General features: G+C 41.1%; 1 protein-coding gene across 1 annotated transcript in view; it reads left to right on the forward strand.

Annotated features, from left to right (window-relative positions):
- The window catches only part of LOC141294292 (CLIP-associating protein 1-A), an 83,073-nt gene extending 67,708 nt beyond the window's left edge, over positions 1-15,365 (forward strand). Inside the window, exons 10-14 of the mRNA XM_073826365.1 lie at positions 5,224-5,300; positions 9,930-10,022; positions 12,126-12,271; positions 15,087-15,222; positions 15,348-15,365. Of these exons, the coding sequence (XP_073682466.1) occupies positions 5,224-5,300; positions 9,930-10,022; positions 12,126-12,271; positions 15,087-15,222; positions 15,348-15,365 (470 nt within the window). The remainder of the gene's footprint in view (positions 1-5,223; positions 5,301-9,929; positions 10,023-12,125; positions 12,272-15,086; positions 15,223-15,347) is intronic.
- Positions 15,366-16,255: the final 890 nt, after the last annotated feature.

The following is a 16,255-nucleotide window of genomic DNA, read 5'->3' on the forward strand; positions in this document are numbered from 1 at the left end:
GAGTCCCTAAGTTAGGACACGGGAGAACGGCCTCTACGCAAGGTTGGAGAACCAAGCGAAGGTAGGGTGTCGCCCAGCCCGCAGCTTCCGATTTTTACATCTGCTGGTGAGGTGCCATGAACCAAGGATCACGGCTGTCCCTGGGTATAACAGGGAGGGGCATCTACCACCATTTAGCCAACCTCAGTTCGGGGAGCATTCCCTTTCTGCGAATCCCGAGGCAGATGAAGCTGCTGGTGCGGCTGAAGTGCCGAGTGATTCAGTCTCACATATTTAACGACACTACATCGCACGACTGGGTCTGCCTCCTCCAGAGCAGAGCTTGCAGGTCTACCACCTGGTCGCGGAAAGGCGTGGTGGGGACCTTGGGCACCGAGCCGGGGTCTCGACGGTAACGTGGAGAACGCCGGGCCCGAATTCTCGACACACTTTGCTGGCAGAGAAGCTTGTAGGCCCTCTTGATGGGAGCCAGGGCAGTCAGGAGCGCTATCTTAATGACAGGAACTTTAGCTCGACTGAGGCCCGTGGCTCCAACGGAGCGACCCGCGGCCCTGAAAGGCGACGGGGAGGCCCACGAGGTATGAGGTGCGTGCTAAGCACCTCTGAGGAACCTGAGCTTGTCGGTAACTTACCCTCTTAAAGGAAGCCGGGGCAGTCAGGAGTGCTGTCTTACTGACAGAAATTCTAGCTCGACTGAGGCCCGAGGCTCCTGAGGAGCACCCCGCGGCCCCGAAGGGCGACGGGGGGGTCCCAGAGGGTATGAGGCGTTACTTGACAGAGAAAACTTGTAGGTCTCCTGCCCTCTTAACGGGAGCCAGGGCGGTCAGGAGCGCTGTCTTGATGACAGGAATGCTAGCTCGACTGAGGCCAGTGGCTCAATTGGAGCGTCCCGCGGCTCTGAAGGCGACGGAAAGGCCCCAAGAGGGTGTGGGGTGCGTTCTGGGCACCTCTGGGAAACCTCACGGCCAGTGAATGCTTACCTACTTAGCTCCATCTACTGCATGTGATATGCGGCGAAGCAGCGGCATATACTTAGAGTGAGGGGACAGTCTGCGCTCAACTCTCCTGCAGGAAGGGAAGCATACTGCAACCGTGTAACTCTGTGGAAAGCCAGCAAATAGACCTCATCTCAGTGCGAGCCTGCCTAGTCAAGGGAGCTCGGTACTGAGTGATAATTGTATCACGGCCTGCGAAGGCCGGAGAGGTCTGGGTGTCATCCCGTGCCCTACAGGGAGGGACTGCCGCGAGGGAACGGTTACTAGACCTGAGCCTGGGTGGGCCATTCTTGTAGCGCAACCAACAGACTTACTCCTCGTCCTCCCTGGACTTGCACAGAGTCTGTGCAAGGAGGCTCGCTGGGGAAGGGCGTACTTGGGCCCCGGAGGTCAGCTGAGTGCCAGCGCTACTCTGAAAGAGGCAGCTGGTAATGAGAGCAATCGGGGGCGAGCGGATGTGGCTGGCCTACCGATATGCTCCAAACTAGCTGCGTCACGGGGTGGAGTCGCCATCCTGCAGGTGGTGGACTGCCGTGAGAGCCGATAGGCTGCACGGTTGAGTTTACCTGCTTCAAGTGAATGGCAAGTAGCAAAATCTGCCACGTACTCCCTGGGAGCAGATGGAGAGGCTGTAAGCCTCTGTCGTACATGGCAACCCAACCCGCGGTAAGCCACGGGCTGGCTTGTCGGCCAAACTGCGGGAAAACGCCAGTCCGGAGTGGGCCGAGATGCCATGCCCATCATGGGACTCGATCGTGCTGAAGCGGTCTCACATGAACAAGCTTAGCGGCTCTTAGCGGCTAGAGCTGTCATGTGCCCCAGGAGCCTCAGTTTGAGAGAACCGCTGTGTTGTGCCTGATTGACTCAGGAACTACAGCACTGACTGCGCGCTCTTGGTAGTAAGGCGGGCTGTCTTGAGGACCGAGTCGGGCTCCCGACCGAGGAAACGAATTTCCTCGGTTGGCCTGAAGAACCAGATGGCGGGGGTGCCGAGGCACCAGGTCCCAATGTTCGCACAACGGAACTCACGAGTGGGCTGGTAAAGCACCAGTCGAAGAGACGGTTGAAGACGCGAATACCTGTCTGCCGAAGAGGGGACAGGGGAGCTCCCATGGCCTAAGAAGGCAGGAAGGAGAGGGACTAGCCAAATGGACGCACCTCGCGCTGAGCGCTCGATCCCCGGGGCAGACCGCCGAAGGGGTGTGCGCCGGGGAAGATCGAGACGCGACAGCGGGTGCCCTTCAGGCAGATGGCTGCAACCCAGCCCTGGAGACGGAAACATACTTGTATGTGCGTCGTCGTGAGCATGTGTGCCGACAGCCTAAGAAGGGATCGGAACAGAGCTCCATTCAGGGCGGATGTTAACCCACCACTCTAACTGGACACGTGAAGTCAGGACACTTATCAAACCCCGACCTCGTCCCGGCTGGAGAGACAGGCTGGATCGCGTCCTTCGCCAGTAGGAACGCGACCTCCGCAGGCAGAACAGAGGCACACCTGCTTCTGAATAAAGAATGTAAGGGGTACCTGTGAGTCTGGGCGGACGCCTGGAGCCGGGCCGTACCGTCCGTATCAACCAGTGTAGTGGTATCAAGGGAACGTTGACCGGCGTGACCGTGGTGGGGCAGCCTGGGGAAAGACAGGGAAGGAGACAAAACCCAGAAGGATAAACGTCCTGGAGAAGTGTCTAACTGCACTAAGCAGTGCTTACCTACTTCCCTGGTTCCCGCGCTGGCGACATCCGGTCCCGAGTCTGGTTCCGAGGAGTGGAAGTGCTGCTCAGGAAGGAAACTCGGGGCCGGGGCCCCAGAGGTGAGAAGGCTGGGTCTTTCTGTGATTTCAAATGACCGGCTAAGTCCCGCTTCCAGCGGGAGTGCCGACAGAGTAGCTCTGTCCACCTCCGGGGGTGCTCGCATCAGGGACGCTTCGAAGCTCGCCTGCGAGGGTCTTCCGTCGCAGGACCCTGAGAGGCGAGCGGCGTCCCTCTCCCACGGGCGGCTCGACGTCGGCTGCGAGCCTGGATCGTGTGGCTCAGCAGGGGACGGAGCTGCGGGGGGACGCCCTCGGCGACGGGCAGGCGGAGGCGGGGGCCCAGGCGGCGGAATGGTAACTTCGCGGCGGGGCAGGATATGTTGGACGGCCTCCGTCTGCCTCTGGACCGTTGGAGCGCCAGAGGAGATGCCCAGCCCGAACGACGGGGAGGCGTACTGCTCTGGCATCTCGACGGGGTATGCTGATGGGCGGAGGATCGCAGGCTTTTGGGGGCCGGCGATACGTTCGACGCCGCTGAGCAAAAACCCTTCACGGTGTCGCCGAATAGGCCGCTCTGGGGAATGGGAGAGTCGAGAAAGCGAACTTTGTCGGCCTCTGCCATCCGGGTCAGAGTCAGCCATAGGTGGCGTTCCTGGACCACGCAGGTGGACATCACCTGACCAAGGGGACACGCCGCGACCTAGTAGCCCGAAGGGCGAAGTCAGTGGCGGCGCGGAGTTCTTCAAGTACCCCCTGGTCAGGACCACTCTCGTGCAGGCCTTAAGGTGCTTGCACCTGGCACTTTTGCAGTGTTGCCATGGCCTGCAGTGCGGGGCAGCGTGTCGGGGGGCGCAGAAAAGGCCCAGCCGATGAGGGCGGAAGAATTTCACATGCCCTAAAAGGGAGACGCGGAGGGCCCCACCAGGCGGCCGCGCCCGCGGGCAAAGGTGCACCGCGATGGCGCGCCCGACCTGGGGGACCGCCACGTACCCCTTGGCTGCCCCGCCATGGAGAGTGGCGAGGGGAGAGGAGCTGGAGAGCGCGTCAAATGAATAGGGCGCCATAGATTTTGTCAGCTCCTCATGCACATCCGGTCAGAACGGGACCGGGGGGGAGCGCGGCGCTGCCGCCGGGCCCCCCCCAGGAACCAGTCGTCCAGCCTAGAAGGATCGGCCGGGCCCCTGAGGAACCTTCAAACCGATCCCCCCCGGCTGCCCGGAGAAGCATAGCCGACAGTTCGACATCAACCTCCAGGGGGGCAGCGACCAAGGGTGGGCGCCGCGCCGCGGGAAGAGATGTGTCACCGTCTGACTCTCCCTCTGATGCTGTGACAGACATCTCATCCTCTGCAGGAGCACCGAAGGAGACGCTCAGCCCGCCAGGCGGGGAAGCGTCTGCTGCGGAAACTCAACGGGACCGCGCTGAGATAGAGAGGTCCGCAGGGCTTTTTGAGCCGGCGGAACGCTGTCTATTGTAATTTGAATGTCCCCCCCCGCGCTCCACCGCGGTGGCCGAAGAGCATAGGCGGCTCAACGGCTGACCACGGGAGGGAGGCGGGGGGAGCCAGCTCGCGAACGAGCGGCGGGACTTCAGCGTGGTCATGGTCATGCTTTCACCGCATGAACCATTCATGAGCACCACCCCAGTGTGCTCAAAGCCTAAACACGTGAGGCAGCGCTCATGTCCGTTCGCTGAGGAGAGGAAACTACCACATCCAGAAACGCACGGCCGAAAAGACATCCTGAAAAGAACGTCTAAAACGGCCGCTAGAAATTGCTCTTTTGTGATCCCGGTTTGCCCAGGGAGGCGCCGCGGGGCAATGTACTCGCCGGGGCTGCTCGCTGGAATGCAAAAAGGCTTTATATGGCCGTGAAAACGGCCGCCCGCGGGACCGCGCTGGCGGCTGCCAAACAATGCTCTTTCTGTGAAACACTCTTTTAGTTATGGCAGCGCAGCAGCAGGAGGGAGCATGAACTCTGAAGAACTCTTCTCGGCTGTTTAGAGGCTCGACACATCGGCTCTGAAAGCAAAAGTCTGACTGAGTGGTGCGCGCAGCCATCTTATATACCCGTATGTACGGGGGCGTGGCCGGCGCGCACGTCCACTCGCCAATTTTCAATTGGCCTTTTTAATAAGGCTCAGAGGTGATCGGTCTCTCAGGCGAGATCCCAATGTAACGTCGAAGTGATTCGACTGAAGGGGTAACAGTCATCATTTTTATGTTCATATACTGCAAGGATTGAAGTTTTGATATATTTATGGTAGAAAATTTACAAAATATCTTCATTAAACATGATCTTTACTTAATATCCTAATGATTTTTGGCATTAAAATATAAATTGAGAATTTTGACCCATACAATGTATTTTTGGCTATTGCTACAAATATACCTGTGCTACTTAAGACTGGTTTTGTGTTCCAGGGTCATGTATATTAAGTATAAAATATTGTGTATTTTTGATTGTTCTCTCATCAGGTAAGGAGAGCTCTGGAGCCGGTGCTGTCGATGAAGAAGACTTCATCCGTGCCTTTGAAGATGTGCCCACCGTTCAGGTGAGTGTTTGCGAAGGACTGTGTAAGATTTAGAATGTTGCAGAAATAAATGTTGTTCTTTTAAACTTTCTATTCATCGAAGAATCTGGAAAAACAAAATGTTAAAAATCTAAAATATTGAGCAGCTTTGATCACAGCAGTCAATTACATTTTAGCAATATATTCACACGGAAAACAGATGTTTTAAATTTTAACTAGATAAAAACGTTTGTCAAGATGGTTGGTTTGAGAAGGCCTGGCTTGAAAGTTTAAAGCAGCTGTAAAAGCTTAAAGTTTTGAACTTTATATAGATAGATTAGATGATTAGCATGAGTTGTTAGATGATTAGTTAGTTGTTAGCATGTTAGCTAGTTGTTAGCATGTTGCTAGCATGTTTCTAGCATGATTAACATTGTAAGCATGTCATTAAGTTTCTACCACGTTGCTGGCATGTTTCTAGCATGATTAGCAAGCTGATAGTATGTTGCTAACATGTTTTTAGCATGATTAACAAGTTGCTAGGATGTTTGCAGCATAATTAGCAAGTTGCTAGCATTTTCTAGCATGATTAGCAAGTTGCTAACATGTTTCTAGCATGATTAAGACGTTGTTAGCATGACTGACAAGTTATCATGTTTCTAACATGATTAGCAAGTTATGAGCATGTCATTAGCATGTTTCTAGCATGATTAGCAAGCTGATAGTATGTTCTTAACATGTTTTAGCATGATTAACAAGTTGCTAGGATGTTTGCAGCATAATTAGCAAGTTGCTAGCATTTTCTAGCATGATTAGCAAGTTGCTAACATGTTTCTAGCATGATTAAGACGTTGTTAGCATGACTGACAAGTTATCATGTTTCTAACATGATTAGCAAGTTATGAGCATGTCATTAGCATGTTTCTAGCATGATTAGCAAGTTGCTAACATGTTTTTTTTACATGATTAGCAATTTGCTAGTATGTTTCTAACATGTTTTTAGCCTGACTAGCAAGTTGCTAACGTGTATCATTATTATCATTATTATCAAAGCTGCTATCATGTTTCCAGCATGATTAGCAAGCTGATAGTATGTTCTTAACATGTTTTTAGCATGATTAACAAGTTGCTAGGATGTTTGCAGCATAATTAGCAAGTTGCTAGCATTTTCTAGCATGATTAGCAAGTTGCTAACATTTTTCTAGCATGATTAAGACGTTGTTAGCATGACTGACAAGTTACTATCATGTTTCTAGCATTATTAGCAAGTTGCTAACATGTTTCTAGCATGATTAGCAAGTTATGAGCATGTCATTAGCATGTTTCTAGCATGATTAGAAAGTTGCTAACATGTTTTTTAGCATGATTAGCAATTTGCCAGTATGTTTCTAACATGTTTTTAGCCTGACTAGCAAGTTGCTAACTTGTATCATTATTATCATTATTATCAAAGCTGCTATCATGTTTCCAGCATGATTAGCAAGCTGATAGTATGTTGCTAACATGTTTTTAGCATGATTAACAAGTTGCTAGGATGTTTGCAGCATAATTAGCAAGTTGCTAGCATTTTCTAGCATGATTAGCAAGTTGCTAACATGTTTCTAGCATGATTAAGACGTTGTTAGCATGACTGACAAGTTACTATCATGTTTCTAACATGATTAGCAAGTTATGAGCATGTCATTAGCATGTTTCTAGCATGATTAGCAAGTTGCTAACATGTGTTTTAGCATGATTAGCAACTTGCTAGTATGTTTCTAACATGTTTTTAGCCTGACTAGCAAGTTGCTAACGTCTATCATTATTTTCATTATTATCAAAGCTGCTATCATGTTTCCAGCATGATTAGCAAGCTGATAGTATGTTCTTAACATGTTTTAGCATGATTAACAAGTTGCTAGGATGTTTGCAGCATAATTAACAAGTTGCTAGCATTTTCTAGCATGATTAGCAAGTTGCTAACATTTTTCTAGCATGATTAAGACGTTGTTAGCATGACTGACAAGTTACTATCATGTTTCTAGCATTATTAGCAAGTTGCTAACATGTTTCTAGCATGATTAGCAAGTTATGAGCATGTCATTAGCATGTTTCTAGCATGATTAGAAAGTTGCTAACATGTTTTTTAGCATGATTAGCAATTTGCCAGTATGTTTCTAACATGTTTTTAGCCTGACTAGCAAGTTGCTAACTTGTATCATTATTATCATTATTATCAAAGCTGCTATCATGTTTCCAGCATGATTAGCAAGCTGATAGTATGTTGCTAACATGTTATTAGCATTATTGACACGTTGCTAGCATTTTCTAGCATGATTGGCAAGTTGCTAACCTGTTTCTAACATGATTAAGACGTCATTAGCATGACTGACAAGTTACTAGCATGTTTCTTGCATAACTAGCAAGTTACTAACGTGTTTCTAGCATAATTAGCAAGTTATGAGCATGTCATTAGCATGTTTCTAACATGATTAGCAAGTTGCTAGCACATTTCTAACTTGTTTCTAATATGATAAGCAAGTTGCTAGCATGTTTCCAGCATAATTAGCTAGTTGCTAACATTTTCTAGCATGATTAACAAGTTTGCTAACATGTTTTTTAGCATGATTAGCAATTTGCTAGTATGTTTCTAACATGTTTTTAGCCTGACTAGCAAGTTGCTAACGTGTATTATTTTTATCATTATTATCAAAGCTGCTATCATGTTTCCAGCAGGATTAGCAAGCTGATAGTATGTTGCTAACATGTTATTAGCATGCTTAACAAGTTGCTAGTATGTTTCCAGCATAATTAGCAAGTTGCTAGCATTTTCTAGCATGATTGGCAAGTTGCTAACCTGTTTCTAACATGATTAAGACGTCATTAGCATGACTGACAAGTTACTAGCATGTTTCTTGCATAACTAGCAAGTTACTAACATGTTTCTAGCATAATTAGCAAGTTATGAGCATGTCATTAGCATGTTTCTAACATGATTAGCAAGTTGCTAGCACATTTCTAACTTGTTTCTAATATGATTAGCAAGTTGCTAGCATGTTTCCAGCATAATTAACAAGTTGCTAACATTTTCTAGCATGATTAACAAGTTGCTAACATGTTTTTTAGCATGATTAGCAATTTGCTAGTATGTTTCTAACATGTTTTTAGCCTGACTAGCAAGTTGCTAACGTGTATTATTTTTATCATTATTATCAAAGCTGCTATCATGTTTCCAGCAGGATTAGCAAGCTGATAGTATGTTGCTAACATGTTATTAGCATGCTTAACAAGTTGCTAGTATGTTTCCAGCATAATTAGCAAGTTGCTAGCATTTTCTAGCATGGTTAGCAAGTTGCTAACCTGTTTCTAACATTAAGACGTTATTAGCATGACTGACAAGTTACTAGCATGTTTCTAGCATAATTAGCAAGTTGCTAACATGTTTCTAGCATGATTAGCAAGTTATGAGCATGTCATTAGCATGTTTCTAACATGATTAGCAAGTTGCTAGCACATTTCTAACATGTTTCTAATATGATTAACAAGTTGCCAGCATGTTTCCAGCATAATTAGCAAGTTGCTAGCATTTTCTAGCATGATTAACAAGTTGCTAACCTGTTTCTAACATTATTAAGACGTTATTAGCATGACTGACAAGTTACTAACGTGTATATAGCATGATTAACAAGTTGCTAGCATGTTTTCAGCATTATTAGCAAGTTGCTAACATGGTTCTAGCCTGATTAGCAAGTTATGAGCATGTCATTAGCATTTTTCTAACATGATTAACAAGTTGCTAGCACATTTCTAACATGTTTCTAATATGATTAGCAAGTTGCTAGCATGTTTCCAGCATAATTAGCAAGTTGCGAACATGTTTCTAGCATGATTAGCACATTATTAATGTCATTAGCATTACTTGCAAGTTACAACATGATTAGCAAGTTACTGGCATTTTTCTAGCATTGTTAGCAAGTTGCTAGCAAGTTGCTAGCACGTTTCTATCAAGTTTCTATGATAATTAGCAAGTTGTTAACATGTTACTAGCATGTTTCTAACATGATTATCAAAGCTGCTAGCATGTTTCTAACATGATTAACAAGTTGCTAGCATGTTTCCAGCACACTAGCAAGTTGTTAGCATATTTCAGGCATTATTAGCATGTTCCTAGCATGATTAGCACATTATTAACATGTCATTAGCACGACTGACAAGTTACTAGCATGTTGTTAGCATGATTAACAAGTTACTAGCATGGCATTAGCATGACTGGCCAGTTACTAGCATGTTGCTAGCAGAATTAACATGTTACTAGCATGATTAGCAAGTTACTAGCATGATTGTGGTTGCTAGGCTAGGCTAGATAGATAAATAGATGGTAAATATTAGATAGAATGGTAGTTTTAATGGATTAAGAAATAGTTGATAGAAGGGAAGCTTGATTTAGCTTCATTTGGCTTTCTCAAGCCAACCTAATAATATTTCTTTCTTTCATTAAAAACTATTTCTTTCAAAGCATTAATAATCTAACTGACCTCAAACTGCATCTAAATGCATGTGTGTGTCAGTAACTCTAGGAATCATCAGCAATGACAGGTCTGTCTATAATGTGGAGCGTCAGTGTTTTCCATCAGAGATCTCTGGACAGACGCCAGTGTTCAGTGAGTTTGATGACGCTGTTGTTTCTCACAGATTTACTCGGCTCGAGAGCTCGAGGACTCCATGAACAAGATCCGAGAAATTCTCTCCGATGAAAAACACGATTGGGAACAGCGAGTGGCTGCAGTGAGTGATTTCACATTCGTAGTGGAATAAAACAGCTGCTTATTGCCCGTCTCTCTGGAATACTTGATCGTGATTGGTTGATGGCATCATTCTGTGGTCATTTAGCTGTGCTTCATGTCTCTCATTCTCTTTTTTCTAACATCATATCAAATACAAGTTGAGTTTAAACTCAATCAATATTGAGTCCATCATTCATTCATTTAAAGTTAACTGATCATAAGTACAAAATTATGCAACCCTGTTTCTGCCATGGGATAACAAAAGAACGTAATTGGGACTTTATCTCACATTTTGGAAATTTTTCTCATATTTCTCAGTAAAAAAAATCAGATTGCGATATATAAACTCAAAAGAACAAGAAAAAATTCTGAATTGCAATCAGTAGTTGCTTAGATCTGAATAATGAGTTTATATCTCGTAATTAAGAGATTTTATCTCGCAATTCTGAGTTTATATCTTGCAATTTTAGTTTATATTCCACAATTCTGAATTTATACCTCAATTCTTAGTTAATATCTCAATTCTGAGTTTATATCTCAATCCTGATTTTATATCTCCCAATCCTGAGTTTATATCTCCCAATCCTGAGTTTATATCTCCCAATCCTGAGTTTATATCTCAATTCTGAGTTTATATCTCAATCCTGAGTTTATATCTCAATCCTGAGTTTATATCTCCCAATCCTGAGTTTATATCTCCTAATCCTGAGTTTATATCTCCCAATCCTGAGTTTATATCTCCCAATCCTGAGTTTATATCTCCCAATCCTGAGTTTATATCTCAATTCTGAGTTTATATCTCAATCCTGAGTTTATATCTCAATCCTGAGTTTATATCTCCCAATCCTGAGTTTATATCTCCCAATTCTGAGTTTATATCTCCCAATCCTGAGTTTATATCTCAATTCTGAGTTTATATCTCAATCCTGAGTTTATATCTCAATCCTGAGTTTATATCTCCCAATCCTGAGTTTATATCTCCCAATCCTGAGTTTATATCTCCCAATCCTGAGTTTATATCTCAATCCTGAGTTTATATCTCCCAATCCTGAGTTTATATCTCTCAATCCTGAGTTTATATCTCAATCCTGAGTTTATATCTCCCAATCCTGAGTTTATATCTCCCAATCCTGAGTTTATATCTCTCAATCCTGAGTTTATATCTCAATTCTGAGTTTATATCTCAATCCTGAGTTTATATCTCAATCCTGAGTTTATATCTCAATCCTGAGTTTATATCTCAATCCTGAGTTTATATCTCAATTCTGAGTTTATATCTCAACCGTGAGTTTATATCTTGCAATTTTGAGTTTATATCTCAAATCTTAGTTTATATTTCGCAATTCTGGATTTATACCTCAATTCTGAGTTTATGTCTTGCAATCCTGAGTTTATATTTCTCCATCCTGAGTTTATATCTCAATCCTGAGTTTATATCTTGCAATTTTGAGTTTATGTATCAAATCTTAGTTTATATTCCGCAATTATGAATTTATACCTCAATTCTGAGTTCATATCTCAATCCTGAGTTTATATCTCGATTCTGAGTTTATATCTCAATCCTGAGTTTATATCTCGCAATTTCTGAGTTTATATCTCAAATCTGAGTTTATATCTTGCAAATTTGAGTTTATATCTCAATCCTGAGTTTATATCTCACAATTTCTGAGTTTATATCTCAATCCTGAGTTTATATCTCACAATTTCGGAGTTTATATCTCAAATCTTAGTTTATTTTCCGCAATTCTGGATTTATATATATCTTAATTTTATTTAGTATATATCTTAATCCTGAGTTTATCTTGGAATTCTGAGTTTATATCTCAGTCATGAGTTTATATCTTGCAATTCTGAGTTTATATCTTAAATTCTGAGTTTATATCTATCAATTTTGAGTTTATGTCTAGAATTGTGAGATAAATAACTTTTTTAAAATACCATGACAGAATCAAGCTTCCATACAAAATATGGAGCATTTCGGAGTGATGCAAGTCCATTTTGTCATGTTTATTTTAAAGTATGATCAAAGTAGTAACTATCACATCAGTCCAGTATTCATAGGATCATGTCATTTAATTGTGACCTATATTTGGTTTGTTTGCAGCTGAAGAAGGTTCGTTCTCTGCTGTTGGCCGGCGCGAGTGACTATGATGGTTTTTCGCAGCAGTTACGGCAGCTGGAGGGGTCGTTCAAACTCTCGGCCAAAGATCTGCGCTCGCAGGTGGTGCGCGAGGCTTGTATCACACTCGGGTGCGTAAAAAGTGCTAATTTCTAATCTAAAACATACTTCAGTTAAAGCTGTTTAATCTCCGTAGATTTGTTCTAAAATGTAAAGGTGTCTCATCCACTGATAAGTGTTCAAATATACCCGCATCTCTCCGGATTGACGCAGTCGCTGATATAAACCATCATCTTGTTCAGCCCTAGTTTAAGATGGACTGACTGCTGAGTGGTGCTGACAGACTTAGTTTAATGAAAAGAATCAATTAGTTTAAGTGGTCTGGTTTCAAACATTGGACGGAGTCCAGCATTGTAAGATCTGCTGCGCTTTATGATGGAGCAGAGAGTGTGAAGCACTTAGTGTGCATGAAAACACACACTCTCATTAGACCGACGGGCTCTGTTCCAAACCATAGGCTACTGCCTTCATAGTATAGGCAACATCAATGAAATAAAACCACAAAAAGAACTGATTTGGAGCACATATTTCAAATGAAAAAAGCACAGTTGTCTTAAGTTAATTTTATGTGTTAATTAAATATCTTTTAAATATATTAAAATATAAACCATATATAATTCAGTTTATATTTTATATTTTTTGTTTAAATATCTAAATTCAGAGTATAAATATCTCAATTCTGAGTTTATATCTCCCAATTCTGAGTTTATATCTCAATTCTGAGTTTATATCTCCCAATTCTGAGTTTATATCTCCCAATTCTGAGTTTATATCTCAATTCTGAGTTTATATCTCGCAATTCTGAGTTTATATCTCAATTCTGAGTTTATATCTCAATTCTGAGTTTATATCTCGCAATTCTAAGTTTATATCTCAATTCTGAGTTTATATCTCAATTCTGAGTTTATATCTCAATTCTGAGTTTATATCTCAATTCTGAGTTTATATCTCGCAATTCTGAGTTTATATCTCGCAATTCTGAGTTTATATCTCGCAATTCTGAGTTTATATCTCCCAATTCTGAGTTTATATCTCGCAATTCTGAGTTTATATCTCGCAATTCTGAGTTTATATCTCCCAATTCTGAGTTTATATCTCGCAATTCTGAGTTTATATCTCGCAATTCTGAGTTTATATCTCGCAATTCTGAGTTTATATCTCAATTCTGAGTTTATATCTCGCAATTCTGAGTTTATATCTCAATTCTGAGTTTATATCTCAATTCTGAGTTTATATCTCACAATTCTGAGTTTATATCTCCCAATTCTGAGTTTATATCTCAATTCTGAGTTTATATCTCCCAATTCTGAGTTTATATCTCAATTCTGAGTTTATATCTCACAATTCTGAGTTTATATCTCCCAATTCTGAGTTTATATCTCAATTCTGAGTTTATATCTCAATTCTGAGTTTATATCTCGCAATTCTGAGTTTATATCTCCCAATTCTGAGTTTATATCTCAATTCTGAGTTTATATCTCAATTCTGAGTTTATATCTCCCAATTCTGAGTTTATATCTCCCAATTCTGAGTTTATATCTCAATTCTGAGTTTATATCTCAATTCTGAGTTTATATCTCAATTCTGAGTTTATATCTCGCAATTCTGAGTTTATATCTCCCAATTCTGAGTTTATATCTCAATTCTGAGTTTATATCTCCCAATTCTGAGTTTATATCTCGCAATTCTGAGTTTATATCTCCCAATTCTGAGTTTATATCTCGCAATTCTGAGCTTATATCTCGCAATTCTGAGTTTATATCTCAATTCTGAGTTTATATCTCCCAATTCTAAGTTTAAATCTCCCAATTCTGAGTTTATATCTCGCAATTCTGAGTTTATATCTCAATTCTGAGTTTATATCTCGCAATTCTGAGTTTATATCTCAATTCTGAGTTTATATCTCGCAATTCTGAGTTTATATCTCAATTCTAAGTTTAAATCTCCCAATTCTGAGTTTATATCTCGCAATTCTGAGTTTATATCTCAATTCTGAGTTTATATCTCGCAATTCTGAGTTTATATCTCAATTCTGAGTTTATATCTCAATTCTGAGTTTATATCTCGCAATTCTGAGTTTATATCTCCCAATTCTGAGTTTATATCTCAATTCTGAGTTTATATCTCCCAATTCTGAGTTTATATCTCGCAATTCTGAGTTTATATCTCCCAATTCTGAGTTTATATCTCGCAATTCTGAGCTTATATCTCGCAATTCTGAGTTTATATCTCAATTCTGAGTTTATATCTCCCAATTCTAAGTTTAAATCTCCCAATTCTGAGTTTATATCTCGCAATTCTGAGTTTATATCTCAATTCTGAGTTTATATCTCGCAATTCTGAGTTTATATCTCAATTCTGAGTTTATATCTCCCGATTCTAAGTTTATATCTCCCAATTCTGAGTTTATATCTCGCAATTCTGAGCTTATATCTCCCAATTTTGAGTTTATATCTCCCAATTCTGAGTTTATATCTCAATTCTGAGTTTATATCTCAATCCTGAGTTTATATCTCAATTCTGAGTTTATATCTCAATCCTGAGTTTATATCTCAATCCTGATTTTATATCTCCCAATTCTGAGTTTATATCTCAATCCAGAGATTATATCTTGATCCTGAGATTATATCTCACAATTCAGAGTTTATATCTCAATTCAGAGCAGAAATGGATCCGCAAAAAGAACTGATTTGGAGCACAGATTTCGCTGCACGTGTAAAATGCAGTTGTTTTAAGTTAATTTTTAAAAATGTATTTTATGTTAATTAAATATATTTTAAATATTATGTATTGATAAATATTTAAGTATTATATATACATTAAATTCATTTAATGTTTCCGAGTGTAAGTGTTCTGTGTTAATCTGATCTGTAATGTCTCTTCCAGGCACCTGTCGTCTGTGTTGGGTAATAAATTTGATCATGGAGCCGAGAACATCATGCCAACATTACTGAACCTAGTCCCCAACAGCGCTAAAGTTATGGCCACATCCGGAATGGCAGCGATCCGTCTCATTATACGGGTATGTTTACACACACATACACGAGCTGCTGATGTTCTGTGTTATGCAGTCAGGCGTGATGTTGGATTCAAAGTGGCAAACATGATCAATAAGATTGATCTGCATGTTAGTTGTGTCTCTTCCAGTGTCCTGCACATGTTTAGTGTGACTGTTGTGGGTTTGATGAACATCACAGCAATTAAAAACCTTCCAGAGTGCTTCCTATTGAATTATTCTCCATAACTGATGCTGTCGAAAATAGTTTTGTGTGTACAATAAGTAATACTATATTACACATTACCAGTCAAAAGTTTTGAACAGTACGATTTTTGTTTTTTTAAAGAAGTCTCTTCTGCTCACCAAGCTTGCATTTATTTGATCCAAATTTCAGCAAAACTTTAAAATTTTGAAATATTTTGACTATTTAAAATAACTTTTTTCTATTTTAATATATTGTAATAAATGTAATTTATTCCTGTGATCAAAATTAAATTTTCAGCATCATTATTCCAGTCTTCAGTGTCACATAATCCTTTAGAAATCTTTCTAATATGCTGATTTGCTGTTCAAGAAACATTTCTGATTATTATTATTATCAATATTTAAAACAATTGAGTCCTTTTTTAGGATGTTTTGATGAATAGAAAGATTCAATGATCAGCATTTATCTGAAATTTAAAAAAGCAGTTTTCATTTTTCATTTTAATTATGGCTAAGGTTTTAGCAATTTTGTTTTGTTTTTATGATTTTATTATTATTAATTTTTTAATATGACTGGATTTTATGTTTTAGATTGTAATGTTATTTTTTACTAATAGTTAATAGTTTTTGTGATTTATTTTTTTTTTATTTATATTTATGTTTTAGAAATGTAGTTTATACTTAAGTACTCATACTTATACTTAATTTTTATTTACATTTTTTTTATTAATATAATTTTGTTATAGAGCACCGATCTGATACTAAAGTGATTGTGTGAAATTTAGGACCCATTTTATTTTATTTTTTAATTAAATTAAATTAAATGATGTTTAATGTAAAATAGTGAAAAAAT

The sequence above is a fragment of the Garra rufa genome, chromosome 20 (assembly GCF_049309525.1).
Source record: "Garra rufa chromosome 20, GarRuf1.0, whole genome shotgun sequence".
NCBI classification, from domain to species: Eukaryota; Metazoa; Chordata; class Actinopteri; order Cypriniformes; family Cyprinidae; genus Garra; species Garra rufa.